This window comes from Leishmania mexicana, chromosome 12 (assembly GCF_000234665.1).
Source record: "Leishmania mexicana MHOM/GT/2001/U1103 complete genome, chromosome 12".
NCBI lineage: Eukaryota > Euglenozoa > Kinetoplastea > Trypanosomatida > Trypanosomatidae > Leishmania > Leishmania mexicana.
This window is the reverse complement of record NC_018316.1, coordinates 243697-266042: the sequence shown is the minus strand read 5'-3', so window position 1 is coordinate 266042 and position 22346 is coordinate 243697. Positions and strand designations below refer to the sequence as shown.

At 54.8% G+C, this 22346-nt stretch overlaps 2 protein-coding genes across 2 annotated transcripts; both read left to right on the top strand.

Annotated features, from left to right (window-relative positions):
- Positions 1 to 523: 523 nt before the first annotated feature.
- LMXM_12_0510 (conserved hypothetical protein) lies at positions 524 to 3436 on the top strand (the record flags this gene model as incomplete). The annotated part of the gene is made up of 1 exon (XM_003873107.1): positions 524 to 3436. One exon carries the CDS (start codon positions 524 to 526, stop codon positions 3434 to 3436), a length of 2913 nt encoding a protein of 970 aa, XP_003873156.1.
- A 15681-nt stretch (positions 3437 to 19117) lies between these two features.
- LMXM_12_0500 (hypothetical protein, unknown function) lies at positions 19118 to 22126 on the top strand (the record flags this gene model as incomplete). Its single annotated transcript, XM_003873106.1, has 1 exon — positions 19118 to 22126. One exon carries the CDS (start codon positions 19118 to 19120, stop codon positions 22124 to 22126), a length of 3009 nt encoding a protein of 1002 aa, XP_003873155.1.
- Positions 22127 to 22346: the final 220 nt, after the last annotated feature.

Below are 22346 nucleotides of genomic sequence, written 5' to 3'. Positions count from 1 at the left end.
TCCTGGAGAGTTCTTTCAATGCATTTGCTTAGCGTTTCGGGGAGTGTTTCTCTTCTGTTACTTTTGATTAATTCTGCAGAACTGTTTGCAACAGCGACACATTCTCTCATGTAAATCAAGTTTAGCTGCGACGTACTACACTAAAGCAACCACCTGCACTGGTTTCCACGCCCATTTTCCCCACTTTCTCTTTCACGAGAGCGGAGCGGGTGGAGGGAGCACAGTGTAGCACAAGGCGCACTCTGCAGCCCTACGACGAGCAACTGTCACTGATGAAAGGAACTTCCATGCCTCTCCCAGTCGCCTTCACTACCTTCTCTCTAACTTCTTCTTTGGTATCTTTAACTCCTGCGAACAGCGGTTGCTACGGTTACTTCAGTGATTGCATGGGCAGAAACAGAAAAAAAGTACCAGGAAATCGCAACTACGCTGCGTAGCGGATAGAATTCAGTATTAGGCAGGCATAATGTCGGTAGTTCTCGAAGTTCAACCTGACACAGGGTATGAGCCCTCTGAAGCCGAAATGGTAGAGTATGGGAAGTGGCTTGGGATGGAGCTTCCCGACGACATGCCCCTTTTATGGATAGCACGCGAGGGTCTCAAGGCGCCACTTCCGGACCACTGGAAGGCGTGCAAGAGCGAAAAGGGCGAGTTGTACTACTTCAACTTCAAGACCGGGCAGAGCATTTGGGATCACCCCTCCGATGAGCACTACCGTGAGCTTCTCAAAGCGGAGAAGGCAAAGTTGCACGCAAAAGAAAATGGGAAAGGCGACAAGGAAGTTATTCCTGCTGCCTCGTCCAAGGCTCAGGTCGCGCATAGCGGTAAGGCTGCAAAGAAGAGGCGCTCAAAGGCCAGCGACGCAGAGGCACATGAGGCAAAACCCAAGGCCCAAGAGGCAGCTGGGAAGGCCAACAGCGTCAAGGATCTGGACCCCATACAGGAGAAGAAGGAACTACCCGAATCTCTGAAGATCAACACGATGCTGAATGATGGAGGAGGGGAGGACAAGGGAAATATTGCAACAAGACGCATGGACTCCACCGAGCATCAATCTACCGCTTCCCGTAGCGGCTCCTCTCTTGTATCTGATGCCGAAAAAGCACCCAAGGTCGATGAGCCCGATGCCATTCCCCTTCCGTCAAAGGTAGTGGCTGGTGGCGGTGTGAATGGATTGAGGGCTCTAGACAAGCTTGGGACATCGTCGCCAGGGAAAGTGGGGACTTCTAGCTCGAAAAATCATAAAGCGAAGGTGGATCAGCAGGTGAGCAAGGACCTAGAGGAATATAGAGCTCAGCAACAGAGCAACCTCAAGCGTCAGAAGGAGGAAATCGATGCAGACGTAGCAGAAGACCTCAGACGCTATCAAGAGAGTGCAAACGCCAAAAAGCACAAGCGGCGAGCTGCGATCGAGAAGGAGACGGCAGATGCGCTGAATATCGAGTCGGCGAAGCTTGGCGCGGAGCTAGAGAGCAAGCTCGCCGCGCTGCGGCAGGATTACGAGACGAAGCTCACCGCTGAAAGCGAGCGCCTGCGCAACAAGTTGAAAGCGCACCTCGAGCATGATAAGCGAAAAGTCGAGGCGGAAGTTGCGCAGATGTTAGAAAGCTTTACACGCGAAAAGCGACAGGAGTCGGAGATCAAAAAAGAGGCTCAATCTCAGGCGTTCCAGGAAGCTACGAAAAGCATGACTGATGTGAAGCAGTTCTCGTCAGCCTTTCTGCACGAGTATGAGACTGCGGTCGCCGCCTTTGCGAAGGATATCCAAGAGTCGCACAATGTCTTCGAGCAGATTGGGGTTCGAAGGCAGAAGCAGATGCAGGAGGAAATGGATGCAAAGCTGGTACAGATGCGCGAGGAGCATGACCGGAAAGTTCAGCAAGAGCAAGATTGTGCGAGCAAGCGCCTCGAGACGCTGCGGAAAGACATGGAGCGCGAAGCAGAGGAGCTCAAACAAACTCAAAAGCAGCAACTTCAAAGGATGCACGACGAGTTCAAGGAGCAGCGCAGTGCCCATCAAAAAGAGCAGCTTTCGCAAGAGCACGAGCGCTTTATGGAGACGCTGGCGGAAATCAGGGCTTCCCAAGCAAAGGAGCTCGAGGCCCTGAAGCAGCAGCTGAAGGAGAAGGCTCAAGAAGAGTTGAATGCTATTATGCAGGAGCTCATGAAGGAAAAGGAGTCGCGACGGAGCAGCCTGAGCGTCGTGCGATTTGCTGAATCGCACGAGCCGACTCCTCGGATGTTGGAAAGCCGATCTGTGAGTGCTACAGATGACGAAGGTGACGTAGGAAAGGGAAAGGCGCCTCCTCCACATCTTGACAGAAAGCTACTGACACGTACCTCAGTCGAGGAGAGCGCTGCTGGGGTTGCCCCTGTTGCGTCTCCGCAGCCGGACATCAAGGCTCTTGTCACAGAAGCACTTCGTGAGGTGTTTGCCGGATCGCCCTTCATCCTTCCATCTCCGCAAACGGGAGAGTTTCGGACGGCTCCAGGAACGCCCGCCGCTACAGTTTCCGGATCCATCACCCCGTCAAGGAGCGGGCAAGACTTCCGCTCCTCGAACCCGACGGCAAACGTGATGCCGCCTGCCCTGAGTGGCAACCCAGCCAAGACATCTGGGGGGTTTAAGCTACCCCTTTCTTTCGAGGAGCAGCGCAGTCTAGTGGAGGGAGAAAGGAGTCGCCTGCAGGAAGGCCGCAAATACGTAGAGCTGCAACAGCAGAACCTCGAAGAGCGGAAGCAGCAGCTGAGGCGCACGCGACACCAGTGGAAGCAAGATGTTCTTGCCGCCAAACGGGAAGGCGTTCGCTCATCTTCGAATCGTGGGCAGCTTCTTAACAAGGTTCGCCTTACACTGGAAGAGCAAGCGCAGGGCTTGGAGCATGACATGATGATCCTCCGCGACTCTCAGGTATGGCTCTTGTCGAAAGAGCAGCGCCTGATTACTTTGGAGAAGCAGATTGAGGAGCAGGAGCGGCTAAGGAGTCGTAACGGCGGCGAGGCTTCAGCGCTGAACAACTGCAGCGTCGACACTGCGGCGCTCATGACTGGCTTCTTCAAACCTCCGCGGAACAGCATCGCGACCCACGATACAGCTTTCCACCGCGATGTAATGGGGTATAATACTCTTGGGAGCGGCAGCAACCTTCCCATGGACAATTATGGAGCGAGCCCGATTCTCTCAAAGGCACTCAGTCGCATCGAACGGCGCTTGGACGAGGTCACATCTATTATTCACATGCAGCACCAGCAGACCGCTTCGCAAGCTATGACTCCGTCTCATGGGCACGGCAGCAGCCGCCGGCACAGCACCGTGTCGCCAGTTGTCCGTGAGCCTGTGCCGGGATATGTGCGTCGCCTATCGCGCAGTCACTCAAAGTCTGATCCCCTGCGGCGCGACACGCACCTGGATCAGTGGCAAGCCCCTGGGATATGAAGGCAGTCCTCGCTGATGACTACTGGTCAGCGCGCCGCAAAGCTGTCGATTTCATCCATCATTTTTTTCTTTCATGTATGTGTTTCTCTTGAGACGTTGTCCTCTCATGCGCGTTGTCCTTTCTTCCATAGCGTGCATCTCATAGACAATAAGAGAAAGGGAAGAAACTTCAGACGAAGATAGACAAAACTGGAGCATTGCTTTCACCGAACTAAATTTGTCCGTCCGTGTGTGTGTGTGCTCATGGCTCACTTTTTTTCCACGTTTTTGTAGTTCCGTGATGGTCCCGCCTTACTGTCCATAGAATGGCTTCACTTCCCCCCCCCCCCCCATTTGCCCTTTTGAATAATACTGCAAAGTTCGTGTGGGGGTGTGCCTGTGTACGTCTGTGCCTGTGCTTCTTGGGTAACGAGTTCAAGTCTTGTATTCATTGTAAAATTACCCTTTTCCTGCTTTTTTTTCGTTTCCTTTGCTTCCCACCCAATGCTGCATACAGACACACCCCGTCACCAGTCTTTTTTTTTTGCCTCCGCTTCTCCTCTTCTTGCGTGCTGGAGTATTTGTTGCGAAGAAACGGTGCTCCCAGGACGGGTAGTAAAACGGGCAAAGAAAACGCCATTATGGAGGAAGAGAACTAGGGGAGGGGGAAGCAAACTCCCGCAAATGCATAAAGAGGCGACGCAGAGGGTAGATGTAGACACAATTTCTCACCGTGATAGACATCCAAGCCCTGGTGCGCCACCCTCGGCGTTTCTATACCTGCCCTACTGTTGATGTTTTTTTTTTTTCGTTCTGTCTTGAGTTCTTTTCAGCCTTTTTGTCTCTCTGCATTGTGTTTATTGTTTTTGTTCACTCTTCAGTGATTATTACCGTTTCTTCCGGGCGCGTGTGTTTTGCGGATCTGTTCGGCTCCTTTTTTCCCCTCCCACTCCCCCCGTTTTCACTTCACGTGTGGAGAGAAAGCAAGCAAACAACCAAAAAAAAACAAAAAAAGAATGATGCGCCCTGATAGATGCGCTTCTGTTTGGGAGCATTTTCGCCGTGTCGTGTCGTCCAGGGCTTTCGGCCACAGATCAACGGAAGAGTCCTAAGTCGTGAGGGCCACTTTTGTGGCGCTGGTGTCACGCTCGGTCCCACTCGATGGTGAGGGATGGACTAACTTGCTTAGGCTTCTCCGCCACTCTTTCGCTAACTCGTCTCGTATTCATCTCTTTTTTTTTGTTCTTTTTCTGACAGCCTCCTCTTCTATCTCATGCGATCATTGGTCGATTCGACCAAGCGTCTGCCCGAGTAGCGGCGGACGGTACTACCTTCCTGCCGTGACGGCAAGGCAGCAAGAGGAAGAGGAAGAACAAATAGTGAAAGGGGAGAAGGATGGGTCTTCACTGATCGACCCCATTTCCAAAGCTCATTCATCCGGTGTTGTTTGGACACCAGACATCTTCTCTTCTATTGCCTCTCGCCCTGAACTCGAAAAGCTCGACTGCTTCAACACAGCCACAAACAAGCAAAGGAACCAACCAGGGGAGGGGAGGAGAGGGGAAAGGGGAACGACACTGTGACTCTCGATTGCAAATCCTTTCCTTCTTTTTCTTTCGGTGTGTGCTTTCTTTTTCTTCCAGCCCAGTATATATATATATATTTAACTATCCTTGTGATCCCTTCTTGTGAAGCTGGGCACGACCACTGTCCAGGACTTGGGTCTTTCTTTTCGTAGAGGCCTTGAAGGAGAACCGACAGATTCGTCACACACACGCACTTCGTGCAATCGTACGTTTTGCGTACTTCTTGCAAGACTCGCATCCAGATCTAATTCCCCTTTACCCACATTTCCCGTGGTAAAAGTAATTGATAGTATACTCATGTATATGTGTGCGCGTAAGAGAGAGGGTGATGGTAACAAGGCAAGAGAATAAAACAACGACAATAACAAGGATCACTTCTACTTTTTGCTTCGATCGCCCTTCTCGTTCCTTTCGTCCTCTATCCTCTTCCCTTGCTCTCTATTATTGTATCGAGTGGAGAAGCACGCACGCACGCACCCACACATTCGCGCAGACTCTTTCATGGGCAAGGGGGAAGCAAGAAGGCTAGTTTGCCTTTTCCTGTTTTTTTTTTCTTCTGCGTCTTGTGTTTCGTTTCACTCGCTAACGTTTCCTTGTATTTTCATTTTTTGTGTGCTCGCGTGCTTACGTTTTGTCCTTCCTCCATCATCCTCGTCCTTCTTCGGCCCTCGACTTTTTCGTTCCTGCAGTGTGTCCGTCTTGCTTCACTTCATCTCCTTTTCCGTAGCCATTCTACGTCGTCTTTTTCTTTTGTATTTCCTTTTGTTTGTTTCCCTTTTACGAAAAGGTTTTCACTGTCAGGTCCCTTTCTGTTTTTATTTTATTATTTCTTCGTTGTAGGTGAGGAGGAGGAGGAGGAGGAGGGGGGGGTGCGTCTGTTCTGTCCCGGTAGTTTCGTTGTTTTTCGTATAGACTCTGTTTTTCATTGTGTCCCCATCGAGTACGCCTCATCTCTGCTGTCCCCCTCATAAGGGGGGGGGAGTGCAAAGGGAATACGCTGGAAGAGGAGAGCAGTTGTGAAAAGGCTGGAGTTTGTGACTGTGATCTTCGTGAACATTTTGTGGTGCTGCTTCGTTGCTACCCAGAAAAGACACCCTTCGATGTTTAGCAAGCCTTCTCTTTTTTGTGTGCAGGGAAGAAAGGTAAAAGGAAACCCAACATACCCCCTCCCTTTTTCATGTTTTCCCACCGTTTTCTTGAACGTTTCGTCAGTGTTTATTTTCTTTTTTTTTCGCCTTTGCGAAGCTCACGGTGTCTTTTGCCTGACAGCGGACGAAAGGTGTCTTGGAATTTTGTGGGCAAAAGTCTCCCGAACGGAGAAGAAAACGGAGACGCAGCAAAGTCGCAGTGGGCGTCTCCGTCACTGCTTTTCTGTCCATCCCTCCTTGGTTCGAATGTCTTCTCTCTCTTTCTTTTCTCTCACCCCCCACGTCTACTACTTTTGGTGTGGAGGATTAAGGGTGTAGTTCGGCTGTTTTCTTTGAGTGAGCAGACAAGCTTCCACTGGTGTCTTCGGCGGAAATCTTGCACGAGCCACTTCATCTTCACGGAAGGACTTTACTGGTTCTGTGTCCTGAATGTTGAGTCGTGCAACAGCTGTGGCACGCCATGGATCATCTTTACGAGTGCTTCCCCTGTATCCAGACACCGTCGTCGCAGCAGCAGGGGCCACGCTGTCTTACTTTGCGCCGCGCCTGCATGACGCGGAATCACCCTTCAGCATCTACACGCTCCTTCCCCAAACGATCGTCACTGGATAGGCGTAAGTGCCTCGTCCATGGATTCACCGATGTCGCCTCGACACTCATCCGAACGCTTTCTGCAACGCGTCTGGTGCGCCGAAGAGTTGCAGGACTCGCCATGCGGCTTTTTTCTGCACTCCGGGCAAGAGAGGTGGGTGTGACAGAGCGGGTGTGGAGACCTTCGGCTTTCCGTTTGCACGCGGAGAGGGTCGACAAAGTGGCGGTGGGACTGGAGAGATCACGATGGATTCACCAGTGCACGTGGACGCAGAGGGCCTTTCAAACGTCGATTGGGCAAAGCTGACGTGCACCCCGTATGGTACTTCAGAAAAAGCATCACTCAAGCACACGGGCGATATCGGGGGTGGGGGTGGGGGTGGGGAGCTGGGGGAAAGGAGAGCCGCAGTCGGGGCTGTAGTTCACCGATCACCTCAGCGCCCCTGTAGCCCATGCATTGAAATCGCTGTTTGCTGCAAAGTCGATCCCGCTCATTGAGTCCCCTGACGGAGTGCGATGTGCCCATCGAGGGCACTTTGCGCGCCCTATCACGCGTTTCTCGACTCATGCGCGGAGGATGCACCGTCACGAACTAGTCCTCTGAGCACAGCGAGGAGATTCTGTCAGCCAGCTAATGCAGGTGAGGTGTAAGAGGATACCAACTTGCATCACAGCAACATTGCGAACATGTCTTCCCTCTCGCCGACGTGTCGACTTGCAACCAAAGCAGCATCAGAAAATGGTGCTTGTCACTACCCACGCGCCACACTCCACCACTCGTGTTACGGCAGCTGGCGATCGTCGCTCCTTTGATGTTCATCACCGCCTTGCGCAACCCCAACCCAGCAGCGCCTCCCCGTTCACGGCTCCTGTGAGGCAGGCCCGTCTCCTATCTAGCAGGAACTCGCTCCATGAGGCAATAATATCCCCACTTCCCGCGTCGCAGCGAGGCGGCGCTACGCTCGGGAAATATAGCAGCACGGTTTTATCCTACGCGAAAAGCAAAGGTGCCGCCTGTGCTTTGCGTGCTCAGGACGTCAGCTGGGCACTGGGAGTTGGCGCCTTGGGTGGAAGGCAGGCTGCACGAAATCCAGCGTCTGAGCTGCCAATCGCCGCCGCAGTCCATGCACTAGGCATCCTTGCTCGTGGCTCCTCTGCAGCGCCCCACGGCCTTTTCGCTTCCGCTAACTTCGCCTCCATCTGCGCCGCAGACACAGCAGCTTCCTGACGTCGTCTCGAGGTCAACTTCGTGTGTCTCACATTCCTCGCTGCCGACAGCCGCCACTACTCTAGTGAAGGGTCTCGCACCGAGCATATCACCAAAGGCTTCGATAAGGCCTGGAGTCGCTCTCCGCAGCAGCTGTTGGCTCATGGTGCCTGTGTCACATAGCCAGCTCCCGGCTCATTTGATGCACCTCCACGGAGCCGGTCCGCACCAAACCGGCGCTGCGATCACTTTCTTCGAGGCTATTCAGCGCCCAAGGAAAACGTGCAGATGTCAGTCGCCTCGTCGTTGGAGGTATCTTCGTACAAGAGATGGGGATGCGTAGTGGTAGGGGTGCGACAGTGAGCGTCACAGGCAGCGGTCAAATCCCGCTTCATACACCACTCCCGCCTCCGCCAGCTGCGGACTCTGCCCCTCTGGCCATGGCGGCTACAGTCGCCAACCTCACTGTCGCGCGCGGCACCCTGGCCTCTCTGCCACGACTCGCGTCTGGCAGCAGCACCACTCCTAACATTTCTAATCCCTTGCGGGGTGGCCGAGAACAGATCCTGCTAGCGACAAACACCGTCACGACGACAACCATCACCGCCATCGGCTGCTCCTGGCGACTGCAGCGAATTCGCGCACTTCGCACTAACCAGCCTGGGGTTGTCCGTGTCGAACATAGCCGCAAGCCAGGACATCGGCTTGACAGAGCAAGCAGCCGCCAGTCTCGTTCGATCTTTTGTTTTGCCCAAGCGGAAGAGTCACGAACGCGCCTTCGCTTTTCTCGCCCGTTGACATCGGAATCGTGGTGGACATCTCAGCGCCGCACAAGTCGAGTGCCGCGGTGCATATCGTGAAGGCAGAGTGACCCGAGGCAGCCTTGCGAGGTACGGCGACGACAACCGTAGAGAGTCAGGAGCGAGGGCAAGACGCGTCAGCGCTCACCACCACTGTTGCTGGCGCGTCTTGTCTCCTCGGACTCGATGGCCAGGTCTGTAAGAGAGAGACCTGCCAGCTGGATGGTGTGTGCATTGCAGCCAGAGCCGAGTGACTGCGAGGACACCTCATTTTATATAATCAGTCCTTTGCTCGATGGGGCAAACCGAATCACGACATGCCTTCTTTCCCCTACCTCCGAAAGGGGCCTCCACTGGTTTCCCGGGATGAGGGCAAGCCACTTCAAGCAACTGTGGGGCGATGTCGATGCCGTGAAAAAAACAAAAACAAAAACAAAAGGGCAGTCGTGAGTCGAGCAGAGAGGCCTCTTGATTCACTTTATACAGTGTTCTCTGCCTTTCCTTCACACCCTTCGCACGGCTTTCCACACATGCATGCGATTCAGCGCTATTCCTTTTCTTTCCCTCTTTTCTCATGGCTATGGCGAACATGCTCTGACTCTCTCTCCCGCTTCTTTTTCCCCCTTTCCTCCTTTTTTTCCTAGGCGTGATAGAGTGCGTTACGTTGTGCTGTTTTTATCTTGCGTGTTCATCCCCCCTCTTCCCCTGTCTCCGAACCTCATGTGGTGTCGAAGTTTACTCTCGCTCTCCCCCCTTTGCACGCTTTGTTTTTTTCTCCCCCTTTCCTCGGCTTTATCTCTTCTTGTTCCAGTATATATATATATATTTATGTATGTATGTATTGACTTTTCCTCCTTTCTCTTGCTTGGTGTGCGTGTGTCTTCTTGGAATCAGCATAGAGAACCCCCCTTTTTTTCTTGCCTTTGCTCTCACCCCACCGACCTCCAATTTCTTGCAGCCCGATCGAATGGTTCCCTGGCCCCCCTCCCTCCCTCCACCAGGCTGTGGAGCATTTTTCATTCCTTTCTTTTCGCTTCCCTCCGCATAATCTCCTCTCGACGCGGAAGCGAGACAAAAGTACCAAAGAGAGGGAGAGTGAAATCGGACTCTTGTCTCACATTCGTGGTGTCTTTGACAACCGGTGAAAACGAAGGACAGACAACACAGCGCAAAGAAGGCCGAAGGGATACACGAGGTGGGGGACGTTTCCTTTTCCTTCTTATCCTTACGGCTTTTCTCCCCTCCCCCTCCCTCTTCCCCTCTTCGCTTTCCTCTCCTCTCCCTTTTTTATATATTCCCCCCCTCCCTATCTCCTCCCCCCTCGATTTAACGGTCGCAGCCATAACCAGCAAAGGGGTCCTCCCCCTCCCACTCTGTTATGATTTGTTGCACATGTTTATTATTCTTCTCACTTTGCAAGAGCTGTGTTGGATGCGGCTAAATGCACTCTGACCCCATGTGTTGTATGAGTACTTGGAACTCCGCATTTTTCTACAGCAAGACACGAGCGTGCAGTATTCCACTCGGGTTCACGCTTGCAGCAGTGCTAGTATACTAGGTGTATGTACATGTGTGCATGTGCGTGTGTGTGTGTTCACCGTGGCAGAGCCGCCGTCTGAACTTTGCTTCCACCCTTTTGCAACGAAACCGCAATGAGCGAATAGATCACTCCTGAAAGTTCACGAGAAAGATTGGATGCAAACAGACACAAGTCGACGGTGTGAGGTGGGGGGGAGGGTGGGGGAGCACCGATAGGAAGAGACTGATAGTTCCCCCGCCACCGCCGGCACCCACAGACCCCCACGGACATGCTGAGAAGCGAGTCGCCTGTGTTCTCCTACCACCCAACATTTCATTTCGCTCACCGTTTCTGCGCATGGGGATAGCGGTGTCCTCCCCTCCACTCTCTCCCTTCTCCCCCCTTGCCTTCAGGTTCATCTTACCTCGTCGCCATGGTAAGTGTGCTCTTTCTCCCTTTTTTTTCCCAACTGCACTGTTTACGAAACCCCTGATGACGAGGTTCACCACCGCGCGTGGTGTTACAGGGTCCCGTAAACCCACTCCATTGAGAAGCCGAGCAGCCCCCCACCCCTGTCCTTGCCACTGTCGAGCCACTGCTGGTGGTGACAAGGTCGAGTACCTGCGACCTGGGGAAGCCAGGGCAATGTATAGCTGCTGATGTCGCGCGACCAGGTCCTGGCTGGCGCTGCGTGGGGTGGCCTGGAAGAGTGAACGCGCTTGCGCCATCCATGTGATAGACGGAGCGTCAGCGTGACTCGAACGCATCCCGCCCCTGTCCTGACTGGCCATTGACGTGCGAACGCTGGGTGCCACTGTGACGGGCCGCGCCGGGTGGCGGCCGGCATAATGTGAGCTGCTGTGGGGCGACCTACGAAGCAGGGGTGGGTGGAGTTCGAGGCAGGGGCCGTGGCCAGGTGACTGAGTCGACGTTGGTGCAACGCGTGTCTACCGCAGCTTTGCACGAGGCGGTGAGTGGCCTGTGACGAGGCGGGGTAGCGTGGAGCTCGACTCATGTTGTATGGCAGAATGAGCAAGTTGAAAAAAAAGATTACCGCTGCTTGTCGGTGCTCGAGAAAGATACATGTGTATTACGCAGGCGCGCCTTGGACAGTGAATCCTGACGAGTGCCTATCGCTTTCTCTCCTCTCTACCGCCATTCGCCAGCCAGTGAGTGCACCACTCCCGGCGGCAGAGAGCGAAAAGTGTTTTCTATTTTCGTTGCTCGTTGTTTTGACTTGTGCTTGCGTGCACTCATCGAGACACAAGGGTGCGACGAGATCGGTGGAAAATCAATTATTTCTTGGTTCCGTGGAAGCGATATGTTCCGTCTACGTGTGTCCGTGTCCCTTCCACTTTCCATTTTTCTTTGAGAAAAAAGCTCCAGTGACCGCGTGGTGCCTTCTCTTTCTCATTATTTCCGCTGGCCGTGTTTTTACGGTGAGTGCCACCCCATCCGAGCCCCTTCATGTCTCCACCCCGTGATACATGGCCCTGGAAGGATGGACGGCACCGCACTCTCGTCGGTATACGCACACATATATATGTATATATGCTCTTAAATAAGGCGCACTCTATTCCTGCCGGTAGGGCCTTGGTGTAAGCGCCACGATCGCACACACACACACCGCCTCCAGAAGCCGGATCGATGGACCCGAAGATGTTGACTCGCCCATGGTCTCGATGCAACTCCCTCTCCCCTTCTTCATCCCCCCTGTCTCACGTATGGTGGTGGTGGGGAGAGGAGGTGTGCGTTGATATTTATTCGTCCCCTTCTCATTGTTCTCTTCGTTTTCTGTCCGTTTCTACTCTTCCCCTCTGTACGTTTGCGAAGAGAAACACAACAACCATATCCCCCTCTACCGGCGTACATTTGTATATATATATATTTAAATACTGCTGTCATTATTGTTTCTCTCTTCCCTCGTCGGATCTGTCCCTGTTTTGTTTCCTCTCTCGTTCCCCTCTTCCCTGTTCCCTCCTCGTGTGCATGGGGCGGCTCCCTCTCTCTCCCTCTCTGTCTACCGCGTCTCCTCGTTCACGATTGTGTTTCGTCTCTCTTGTTGTTTCCTCGTCACCCGGCTCTTCCTATTTCCTTCCCTTCAACGTGTCGTCAGCGCAGAGGTTTCTGCGTGTGCAGGTGTGTGTCTGTGTGCCCTGGATGAAACTGGTGATCCACAACGAGTCGTGCGCATGGTAGAGTCACACAGCAGGAACATCAGGAACCGAAAAGACGGCGACGACTCTTTGCCTTATCCGCCTCTCTGTTTTCCACGAGCCGCGCACGTACACGGGCTTTGTTGAAGCTGACGCACGCCACCAGGGACGGCGCACAGACACCTCCCCCCACCCCCACCCTCAAACAAAACGGCAAGGGGAAGGAGAAGCACCAAGGTGAAACGGAACACCTGCAAACAGAAGGTGGGAGGGAGGGAGGGGGAGGGAAGCAGCTGAGGGCAATCCAGCACGGAGAAACGACAGGAAAGCCGAGACGTGGAAAGGAGAAGAAAACAAAAAGGATAAAAAAGTGTGCGAGAGGACGAAGCCAGCACACACACACAAGCAGACTGGGGGCGCAATACGCTCCAGTCAGGGGAGGGAAAACCATAAAAACAAAGGAGGGGGGGGGACAGTTGAGTGTGAAGCAAACGAACGTGGACATCAATCAATTGAACAGACACAGACACACACCGAGAGACAAAGCAGTTCCACCAGTAATAACGATTGTGTGTATGTGTGTGTATGTGTGGGCTATATGCATGTGTATGTATATGTATGCGTATATGTCTTGCCCTTGACAGTACCGCTGCTCTTACGACCATTATCACAATTATTTTTTTTTTGGTTTCATAATCATTATTCTTTTCATCAACTCTCTCTGTCTTCCCTTTTTTTCTGGACTTGTTTCGGCTCTGTTTTACTTGCTTTCGCTTCAGTTTGTGTAGTAGTTGCTACGGGGCCGCCTTTCCTTCTCTCTACCTTTCAGGCCTTCAACTCTCATACACACACACGCACACTCGATAACCCCCTCTTTTTTTGCTCTTCGGTGTGTGTGTGTGTGCTTCTGTGCTTGTACCACATTCTAGCACCGACTCGATAGTGAAAGCAGAGAAGCGCAGTAACTAGAGCAGCAGCGAAAAGACACGGAGTCACTAACGAACAGCCTCTATCCCTTCCTCACCGAACAACAAGAACAACCCCTCGAAAAAAAGGGGAAAAACGAACGAAGCCAAGCCCCACAAGCGAGACACACACACGCACAAAAGTGACGAGCGAGTGAAAGGAAGAAACGTGAAGGCCTGACGCGAGTTGGCGCAGGACATTTGTGGTACACTTCCTTCTGTTCTTTTATTGTCCGACTTTGCTGTTTAGTTTTACGTTTGGCTTTGATTTGTTTCGCCTCTTTCCACTCCTATTTTTCTTCCTCGCCGATTTGTTTTCCTGCGTCTTCCATCTTTATTTTCCCGCGGTGTGTTTGTCTTCGAGTGTGTATGTGTGTCTGTGCGTGCGTGCCTAGTTTTCCGTCCGCACTTCACCTCTACTTCTCTCTCTCAACTCTTATTCCCACTGCGGCCTCCTTCACCCACCCAGCCGTTGGTTGCACAGATACATCTCAAAGTTCTCTCTGTTTCCGTTCATATAAAATCATTTTTCACTTTGGCTTCTCCACTCGTTTTTTTGTCGCTCTCCTTCTCTTGCCCGCCCTAACCCCTGCTCCTCTCTTCCCCGTTCTCTGCCCCTCTTCCTCCCCTTGCTTCCTCTTTTTTTTGTTTGGCCGTTCCGTTGGGGTGTAGCTCATGCGCGCTCGCACCGGTTCGCGGTGAGCCTCGTGACTTGCGCATACTCTTTCCTCCACACACCAACACGAAAACGCACACATCTTTTCGTGTCTTTTGTCTCTCTGGCGCGTAACGCTGTCTTGTGCGTTGCGTTGGTGTTTTCTGTTGTCCTTTAGCCTCCTGGCCATCAGCTTTTTTTTGTCCCTTTTCTTCTTTCTCCTCCGCTCCCTCGCACATATTTACTTCCGGGCTCTCTGGAACTTTTTTACTTCGAGTCGTGTGTTTGCTTTGGTTGATTGCCCCCCCCTCCCCTCCCACCTGAGCGTGTGCGTCGCGGACAGAAGGAAGACGCGCGTAAGGGGAGGGGGGGGCATGAAACAGCCAAGCGAAAAGTTGTACAGAGCCCAGATATAAGGTGTCTTCAGAAAACGGAAAAGCAAAAAGACGTGCTTTACGTACCGGTTGGCGAGCGAAGCGCGTGTAGCCCACGCAGACACAGAGCCAGGAAAAGAGAAAACCAGCAAATAATAAAAAAGGATACTAGTGCCATTTTCTATAGTTGGTAGGGGGAGGGCGGCACGCGCACGCTGGGGAGGACGCTCTGAATCTGTTGACTGCATTTTTACAGACACATACGCATACACAGTCAGAGCGGAGCATCTTTTCATTCTCCTTTTTTTTGTGAGCTGCTGCATCTTGCGCATCTGACGCTTGGGGTTGTTTTTCATCTCTTGGTCTCGCTTTCTCTCGCTGTTCGCCCCCCTCCCTCCCTCCCTCCCTCTTCTTTTGTGCGTGTGCGAGTTTGTGCGTGTCTGCGAGCAGTATCATCTTCGTCTCTCCTCATCGCCTTTTTTCATTGTACGCTCTCCCCTCTGTGTTTCTTTTTCATTTTTCCTTTTCGCACCTGCTTTTGACGATTCTACTCAGCAACAGGCGCTTTGCCCTCCCCCTCTCCCACTCTCCCCCCAAACACTTACACGTGCACACCAACCCATAGAGGGCGAGAGGGAGAGAGACTAAGGACAGTGTACGTACCCCTAGATCTCATTTTAGGCCCTCCCCCTCCCCTTTTCTTCTTAGCTTTCTTTTTCCTGCTTTCTCGTGTCACCCTTTAAGAGGAAGAGGACACGTGAGCAAGCTGCATCAGCACGCAAGCGTGAAAACTCCTGTTGAAAAGGGGAAGAAGCAGGCACAAGGGCGCCACGTGTGTCCAGAGAGAGAGGAAGGGAGGGGCGATACGAGTGAAGTGGCTCGACCTCCTTAAAAGGAACGACGATTCAAGCAGCGGTGACGGGAGAGGAATCCATCAAGTACGGAGGGGGGTGGGTTACGTACATACACACACACACTCAAGCAGAGCTGCACGACAGAGTAGAATCCACATTTCACTATATGTGTGCAATTTTTTTTTTCTACCACCCCACCCCCTCCTTTTGCTTGTGTGACGGGACTCGTGCTGTGTGTGTGTGTTCGACTTGGGGGTTCCCCCCTTTTCCTTCTTTCGCTTTATCTTCGTCTCAAACGTTGCGTTTTGTGTACGGGTGTGAAGTTGTGTGCTTGTCTGACTTTCCTGGTCATATCGGGTTGTGCGGGTGTGCTTTCCCTTTTTAAAAAACCCCTCCCCCTTTTTTTTCTCCTCCCCAGTGCTCTCCTGCCTCCACCTGTCTTCCCCAAGTTTCTTGCCTGTGCCTCTCTGCGAGTGTCTTATACCCCTGTACGGGTGTATGCTTATTTCCGTGTGCGTTTCTTCCCCACTTGTTTTCTCATCCTTTTCGATTCTGCAAAAGAAAAAAAGAACGTGTCGGTGACTGCGCTCTGCGTCGTCTTTGTGCACAAACGACGGTGCGAGAGCGAGAGGGAGAGAGGGAAAGAGAGAGGTGTGTGTCTGTGTAAGAAGACGACACGAAAAAGAGGGGGAAAACAAGAACAGCAAAGAAACACACCCGCACACAAACACCCACACACACGCACACACGAACTGCGTGTACGTGGTGTCGTGTCCTTCCCCTTCTTCCGTTTATCACCGCACCCGCTGCTCTTGCCTTCCTATTCATACACGTTTGGTTTTGTCTTTTTCTCCTCTTTCTGCAGGCCCCCCTCCCCTCCCCTCCGCTCCGTTCTCCACGCGCCTCTCCACCAAGGCCTCTCTCTCTCTTTACTGTCTCAGCCGGCCATCTCCCTCTCTTTTTCCATTTTTCTCGTGCTTTTTTTTTGTTGTTTGTTTTCTGGCGTATTCCACGAGTGCTTCTCGTTTTCTCTCTTTCGCCGTTTATCTGTCTATCCATCCATATACACATCTATATACTTTTTTTTTCCGTTTATCTTTGCGGGATAAGTGGCGACAGCGGGCTGTTCCTCCCCCTTTTTCTCTTGCATGGTTTTGACTCTCTCTGAGTATACGCATATATATATATATACATATATCCGTATATGTATTGTGGTGCGTGTTTCAGTGGTTCTTTGTTTCTGCTTTCCCACCCACTCTCCTCGATATATATATATATATATATTTCTGGCGTGCCGCTCCCTTGTTTGATTTGAACGTTGGTGTGTATATGCTTTTCTCTCTTTTTTTCATTGTTTTGTGCGTATATCGAATCCATAAATCGTTCTCTTCATCCGTTTGCGCCTGCTCCCCCCTCCCCCTCCCCCATTTTAGCGTGCATGTGTGCGTGTGTGTACGTTCATCAGCTTCGTTTTTCTTTTTTGTTGTTGCTTGGTGGTGGTGGGGGGACCCTTCCTATCCCTTTCTGCTTTTCGCCGTGTTTGTGCGCCTCGCTCGTACCTGTGTCTGAGCGTCTTCGTGTGTGCTGCCGTTTGCCGCATCTTCTATTCTGCTGTGTTTTCGCCTTCCCTCCCCCCTCTCTCTCTATTTTTTTTTTTTTTGCTGTGTCTTGTCCCCACCTCTTTACCCCTCGGCCTCTTCGCTTCCTTTTGCGCTTCCCTTGTTCTCCCTGTCTGGGCTTTGCTTCTGGTTTCGGTGTGCGTCTCGTACGGGTAAACGTTTTTTTTTTTATATTTGGTACGTTCTCTTCGCGTGCACGACTTCGTCTCCGTGGCGTTTCGGCTCTCCTGAATCCAGCGGTGTTGTTCTACATTTCTCTGTGTCGCCACGTCGCCTTCCTCATCACCGCTCCCCCCCTTTCCCCCTCATCGCGCCGTCTCTCTCTCTCTTTTTTTTCTCTCTGGGTCTGTGTTAGTGCGTTCTTTGTTGTATTCGGGTGTGTTTATTCCTCCCATGTATCTCCGCTACACGGGTCATCTTGTTTTCTCTCCCGTACTTCAGCGTGTGTACGTCCTACGACTACGTTGATAAGCGCACCTCTCTCCTGCCCCTTTTCTACCGTCTTCTGTGTGTGCGTGTGTGTGTGTGCCCCCTCACCCTCTCTCTTTGCTTCCGCGTGTGCTGGAGTGCTCGTCTTAGCGGCGTTGCCTCCGCGTCACTGAAAACCATTCCTCGTTTAAAAGTGTTTTTTTGTCGTGTATTCGAAAACTTCTCCTTTCCTTGCGTGTTTGCCGGTCACCTCCTCCCTCTTTGCTACTCTCTGTTGTGCTCGTCGCCCCAACCCCTCCTGCCCTGCTCTGCCCTGCCCTGCCCTGCCCCCGCTTCTTTCTTGCCTTCTCTTCCGTCTGTCGTGTAGCAGCCCACCTTCCTCCTTTTCGTTGCCAGCTTTGCTCCTTTTTTTTTGTTTGCTTTTTAGTTTCCTCTTCCTGCTCCTCCTTTTGTCTGCTCGGATGTCATTAAATCCGTCTTCAAGTCTCCCACAGCGAGTGCACAAGCCACCCACTCACGTGGTGCACTCGCCACAGCGCCTTCCTCAGGACATCTATGGTGGTGCTGGTGCTGCTGCTCCTGCACTCGCCGTCAGGGGATGTCCTTTATGGGCCCGTGGTGGCGCGGGAGACTTTGGTGTCCCGGCCTCAGCGCACAGTGGCCACGAGACAAATCACAGCCGTAGTGAGTTGGCGCAAGCCCATCAGCGGCACGCCCACGCGTTGCCATCACCCATTCAAGCCGACCCATCGACGACAGGCCCGCCGAGACCACCACAGAAGCTACAGCGATCCTCGGGTGACCTGCTGGTGACGGTACCAACTGCAGCCGCAACCAAATCGTCCAGCGACGGCCCTCATGCAACAGGTCACGTTTGTCCCAGCACGCGGGCTCGGCAGCAGCCGCAGCAGCTCACACAGATCAGCGTCTCTCCGGCAGACGAGGGCAGCGCTACTGCTGCGCCGCCTCTCTTGAGCGTGCTACCACCATGGGCACAGCTTGACTTCGCAGCCTTTGACGGCAGGAAAGTCTCGGTCGACACGGCTCCCATTGCCGGCGACGGCGAGGCCGGCCCTCCGTGGGGGCTCGTCACAGCTCAGAACCGGATCAAGCCCCAGCCCATTCAAGCAGAGCGCACAAGAGACAGCAAATCGCGCTCGTACCTGCGCGTGCAGCGGCAAGTGCCACACGAGCAGCAGTCATCGTCGCCTCAAGTCCGTACGACCGCTGGCGGGGTCTCCACCATGGCGGACGCATCCAGCTTTGCCTCCTCTCCTTTATTTGAGTGGGTGCCGTACGATGGCTGGGATGACAGCGACCTCTGCCAAGGGAAAGGAGGTGGTTACTACAAGCGAGATGCCTCGGGTCGGCAGTACCGTGTCACGCATCGACTTCGCCCTGGTGACCTGTCAGGACCGTTAGCGGCGATGGAATCCGGCCTCACCACCCCTGGGGAGACGCAGAGCCCAGGTGGTGCTGGTGGGGCAGCGATGCCGGCCGCCGTTGATGCCGACCCTGCGGCTCCCTCGCCGCAGCGCACCGAGGGAGCCACCTACGGTGACCTAGATGCCCCACACAGAGGCCTGCAGGAGCACCACCGGCACCAGCGGAAAGCCGCTGCGCCGGCGGTGAACGCCTCACCGCTGGCGTTTTGCGACACTGTGGCGGCCGACACACCGCTCGGCGTGCGCCGCAAAAGCCACGCAGAGGAGAGCAGGGGCCAGGATAACGGCTGTGGAGGTGGTGGTGGTGGGGCTGGTGATGCCGGCGGGCGTGGGCACGAAGGCTTCACCACGACCATGCTGACACCACCACTGCTCTCGTTCGCCGCTGTCGCGCCAGGGACCTCCCCGTTGTGGCACTTCCAGTCTCAGCACGCCATCCCTGCGGCAGCGCCGTCTTTCTTGGGCTTCCCAGGCACGGGAGCAGCAGCGGCTGCGCACCGTACCAGAAGCGGGATCGCCAGCTCCTTTTTCTTCCCTCTCGAAGCAGTGGTACGCAGGGCGCTGCCGGTTTCGCGCGGGGGCTTCTCCTCACGAGCCTGCAGCGTGTACACTGGTGTGCGACCTGACGGGACATTGTCTATTATAATGCTGGAGGAGTACCCCGGCTACACGGAATCCACGCCAGCGCAACCACCGGGGACGACAGCATCATCTCCTGCGTTCCTCACTACTACCGCGGAGGGCAACCCCACCGTCGCGGGCGCGCGAGAGGGCCACCAATCCACCAAGTCCCCTGCACCGCCGACACGGCAGGACTGTACGCGGCCACCACCCACAGCGTCGGCAGAGCAACCAGTGCTTTCGCCGTCCGCAGACACTGACGCATCTCGTCAGCTGCTTGTCACAGTACCACACTCTGCTGCTGCTGGCGTGGCAGGTGCGACGTCGTCTACCAACCCACATCGTCAGGACCCCATAGGCACTGGTGGTGTTCTCAACGAGGGGGTTGCTGTCAGGGACCCCTGGGTCGGCCTCACGTCCGGTTCTCCTCCTCGTGTTCCGCCGACTCCTATGCCTCCTCCGCCGCCAGACAGTGGGGATCCACCGTATGCGCCCTCACGCGATAGGGCTGACCTCACTCGCCTCGGTGCCGCTACAGCAACGGTGAAGGCAGTCGCGGATGCTGGTGGACGTCGTCGGGCGGTAGAGCTTGAGGACGATGACTCCCCGGCGCGAGCCGCGGTGGCGGCGTCGCCGATGATTGCCTTGCGGGGGAAGAGCGACTCCCCTGTTCCACCGCCCGGTGGAAGAGTCTGTCAGAAGCACTGGCTCCCACTCGGGTTCTGCGCTCTTCCCATCCCCGCGGGGGGCGACAGCGGCGCATCGGCACCTGTATCGTCTTTTGTGGCTCCACTAGTGGCGGATGTCGCCTCGCGGGCAGGGGCCACTATGGGCGCGGTGATGCCAGAATCTACGGAGCAGACGCACCTGGGTGGCTGCGACGAGGGGGCTAGGCGTGGCCCAGTCCCAGCGGTAGCGAGGACGGGATCGACGAGGCACGTGACGGACGCGGTGGCTACTGGACGCAAACCCCTTCCCACACCAGCCCGCGTCATACCCTCTCTCACCTTCTTCAACCCAACGGGACTGCCCTCGAAAGGCACCACCAGCGCATCCCTCCCCGCCCCTAAAAGCACTGAGAGCGATTGTGGCGGCAGAGATCGCCAACGGACGACATCTCTGTTGCCTGCCTGGTGCCACGTCGTTGCGGAGGCCCTGCTCGCACCGCAGTCGCCACCGAAACTGCACCGACCTGACCAGCGCCGTCGCACCTCCACATCCGGCACCACGACGGCAGTGGGAACCACCTCGACCACTGTGGCGAGGGACATCCACAGTGGAAGGTGGAGTGTGGAGGCACGAGGCGGAATGCCGATTGGCTGGACCGCGAAGTTTGTCGCGGCGGCAGAGCGGACATTCGCGCCCCAGTGTGCTGCTGTAGCCGCCTCCGCACTTGACGATTGTAGGAGTGAGGGAGGAGCGGGGGAGCAAGAGGGCTGCGCGACCCTACCGTCTCACTACTCTCACTTGCCGCCGCGCGAGAGTGCCGGCGCAGACGTGGCCGTGCTTGGTAACGCTAACTTCACCGCACGCCATCTTCCTCCGCCGGCGCCTCTCAAAATAACCATACCGACTCCACCACCACTGGTGCCCTGCAGCAGTGAGCCTGACGGCGTTGGCGGCGGCCGTGGGATCGTGCGGGTCGTGGCAGAGGCGACCACCGTGGACTTTGACGCTCATGACGCACCTCACGCGTACATGCAAGTGCTCATGGAGGTTGACACCAAACGTGCCACCACCACGTCAACCGTCTTAGGGTCTGGGGATACTGGCGTAGCCGCTAACGCCGACACCGCTGCTGCCGCTGCGCCGACCACAACGGCAGAAAGCGGGAAAAACAATCCGGCCGACGCCTGGTCGCTGAATTACGGTGATGCCCGCGTTGGCGATTCCTCGGCTTCGCCGGGTCGATTCCACGCTGTCGGTGCGGCGTGGGAAAAGTGGGGCGGTCACTGGAGTACTATCGCTCGTAGTATCGATGCTGCGGTACTGTCGCTGCACTCTGACGCTTCCCGGCCGCATACGTGCACATGTAGGCCTCCTGTCTCAGCGTCGACTCCTTCAGTGACGCAGCTGACGATGCTGGCACCCGATGGCACCGAAATGGTGATGCAGGGGCACGCGAACGAGCACCCATCACAACGACGCCACAGCCAGGTCGGCTGCTGTGCAGGCGCCGCTGCTGCCTCTTCTGGCTACGCAGCTCACAAGAACTCCGCCTACATCATGGGTGGGTGCGCCAATACCGGATATCTGCGTGTCGGTGACGTCGCGGCCGCATCGCCCAGCGCGGCTGTGACGGCCGCATCAGGCATACTCGTCACGCCGGCTGCAGGGATGCGGCCCAGTGTCATTATGAGGTCTCCAGCCGTGCCGGCTGGGCCCGCCGGAGAGTTCGAGGGCGGCGGCGATGGTGGCGACGTGGAGCACTCCTCAGAAGGCCTCGTGAACACCAGCCAGAACACACGGTTAAAGGGCGCAGACGGCCTTGGCTCTCTGTCCATTTACCCAGAGACGCTACCGCTGTTTCACATGCTTCCGGCTCCGATCGAGGGTGCTCGTGTGTTCGCCTCCTCGCTGGCGTCGCCGCTGCAGGGTCGTCCGGAGCAGCAGCCGCAGGCACAGGGCTCGTCTAACGTTGCGAAGGTAAGCAGCGTGAGTCGCGTGCCAAGGAGACCACTTGCACAGCACCCTCCCAAGCTGGGACGTCCAGCAGGGCATACATCCGGGTGCGATGTGTGACGAGAGCGCCGGTGGCGAGACGCTCGATCTTAATTCCTCTACGCCTTCTCCTTCTGGGGCTGGGTATGTCTGCTCTTGGCGGTGGATGAGGGCTTTATCGTGTGTGGAGGGGGGAGAGGGAGGGGGGGGGTACTGCTGCTGCTGTGAAAGCTGCAGCCAAGAGTCCTTGTTGGTGTGCGTGCGCGTTGCATGCTGCTCTTACAGTTTTTCCTACTTGATG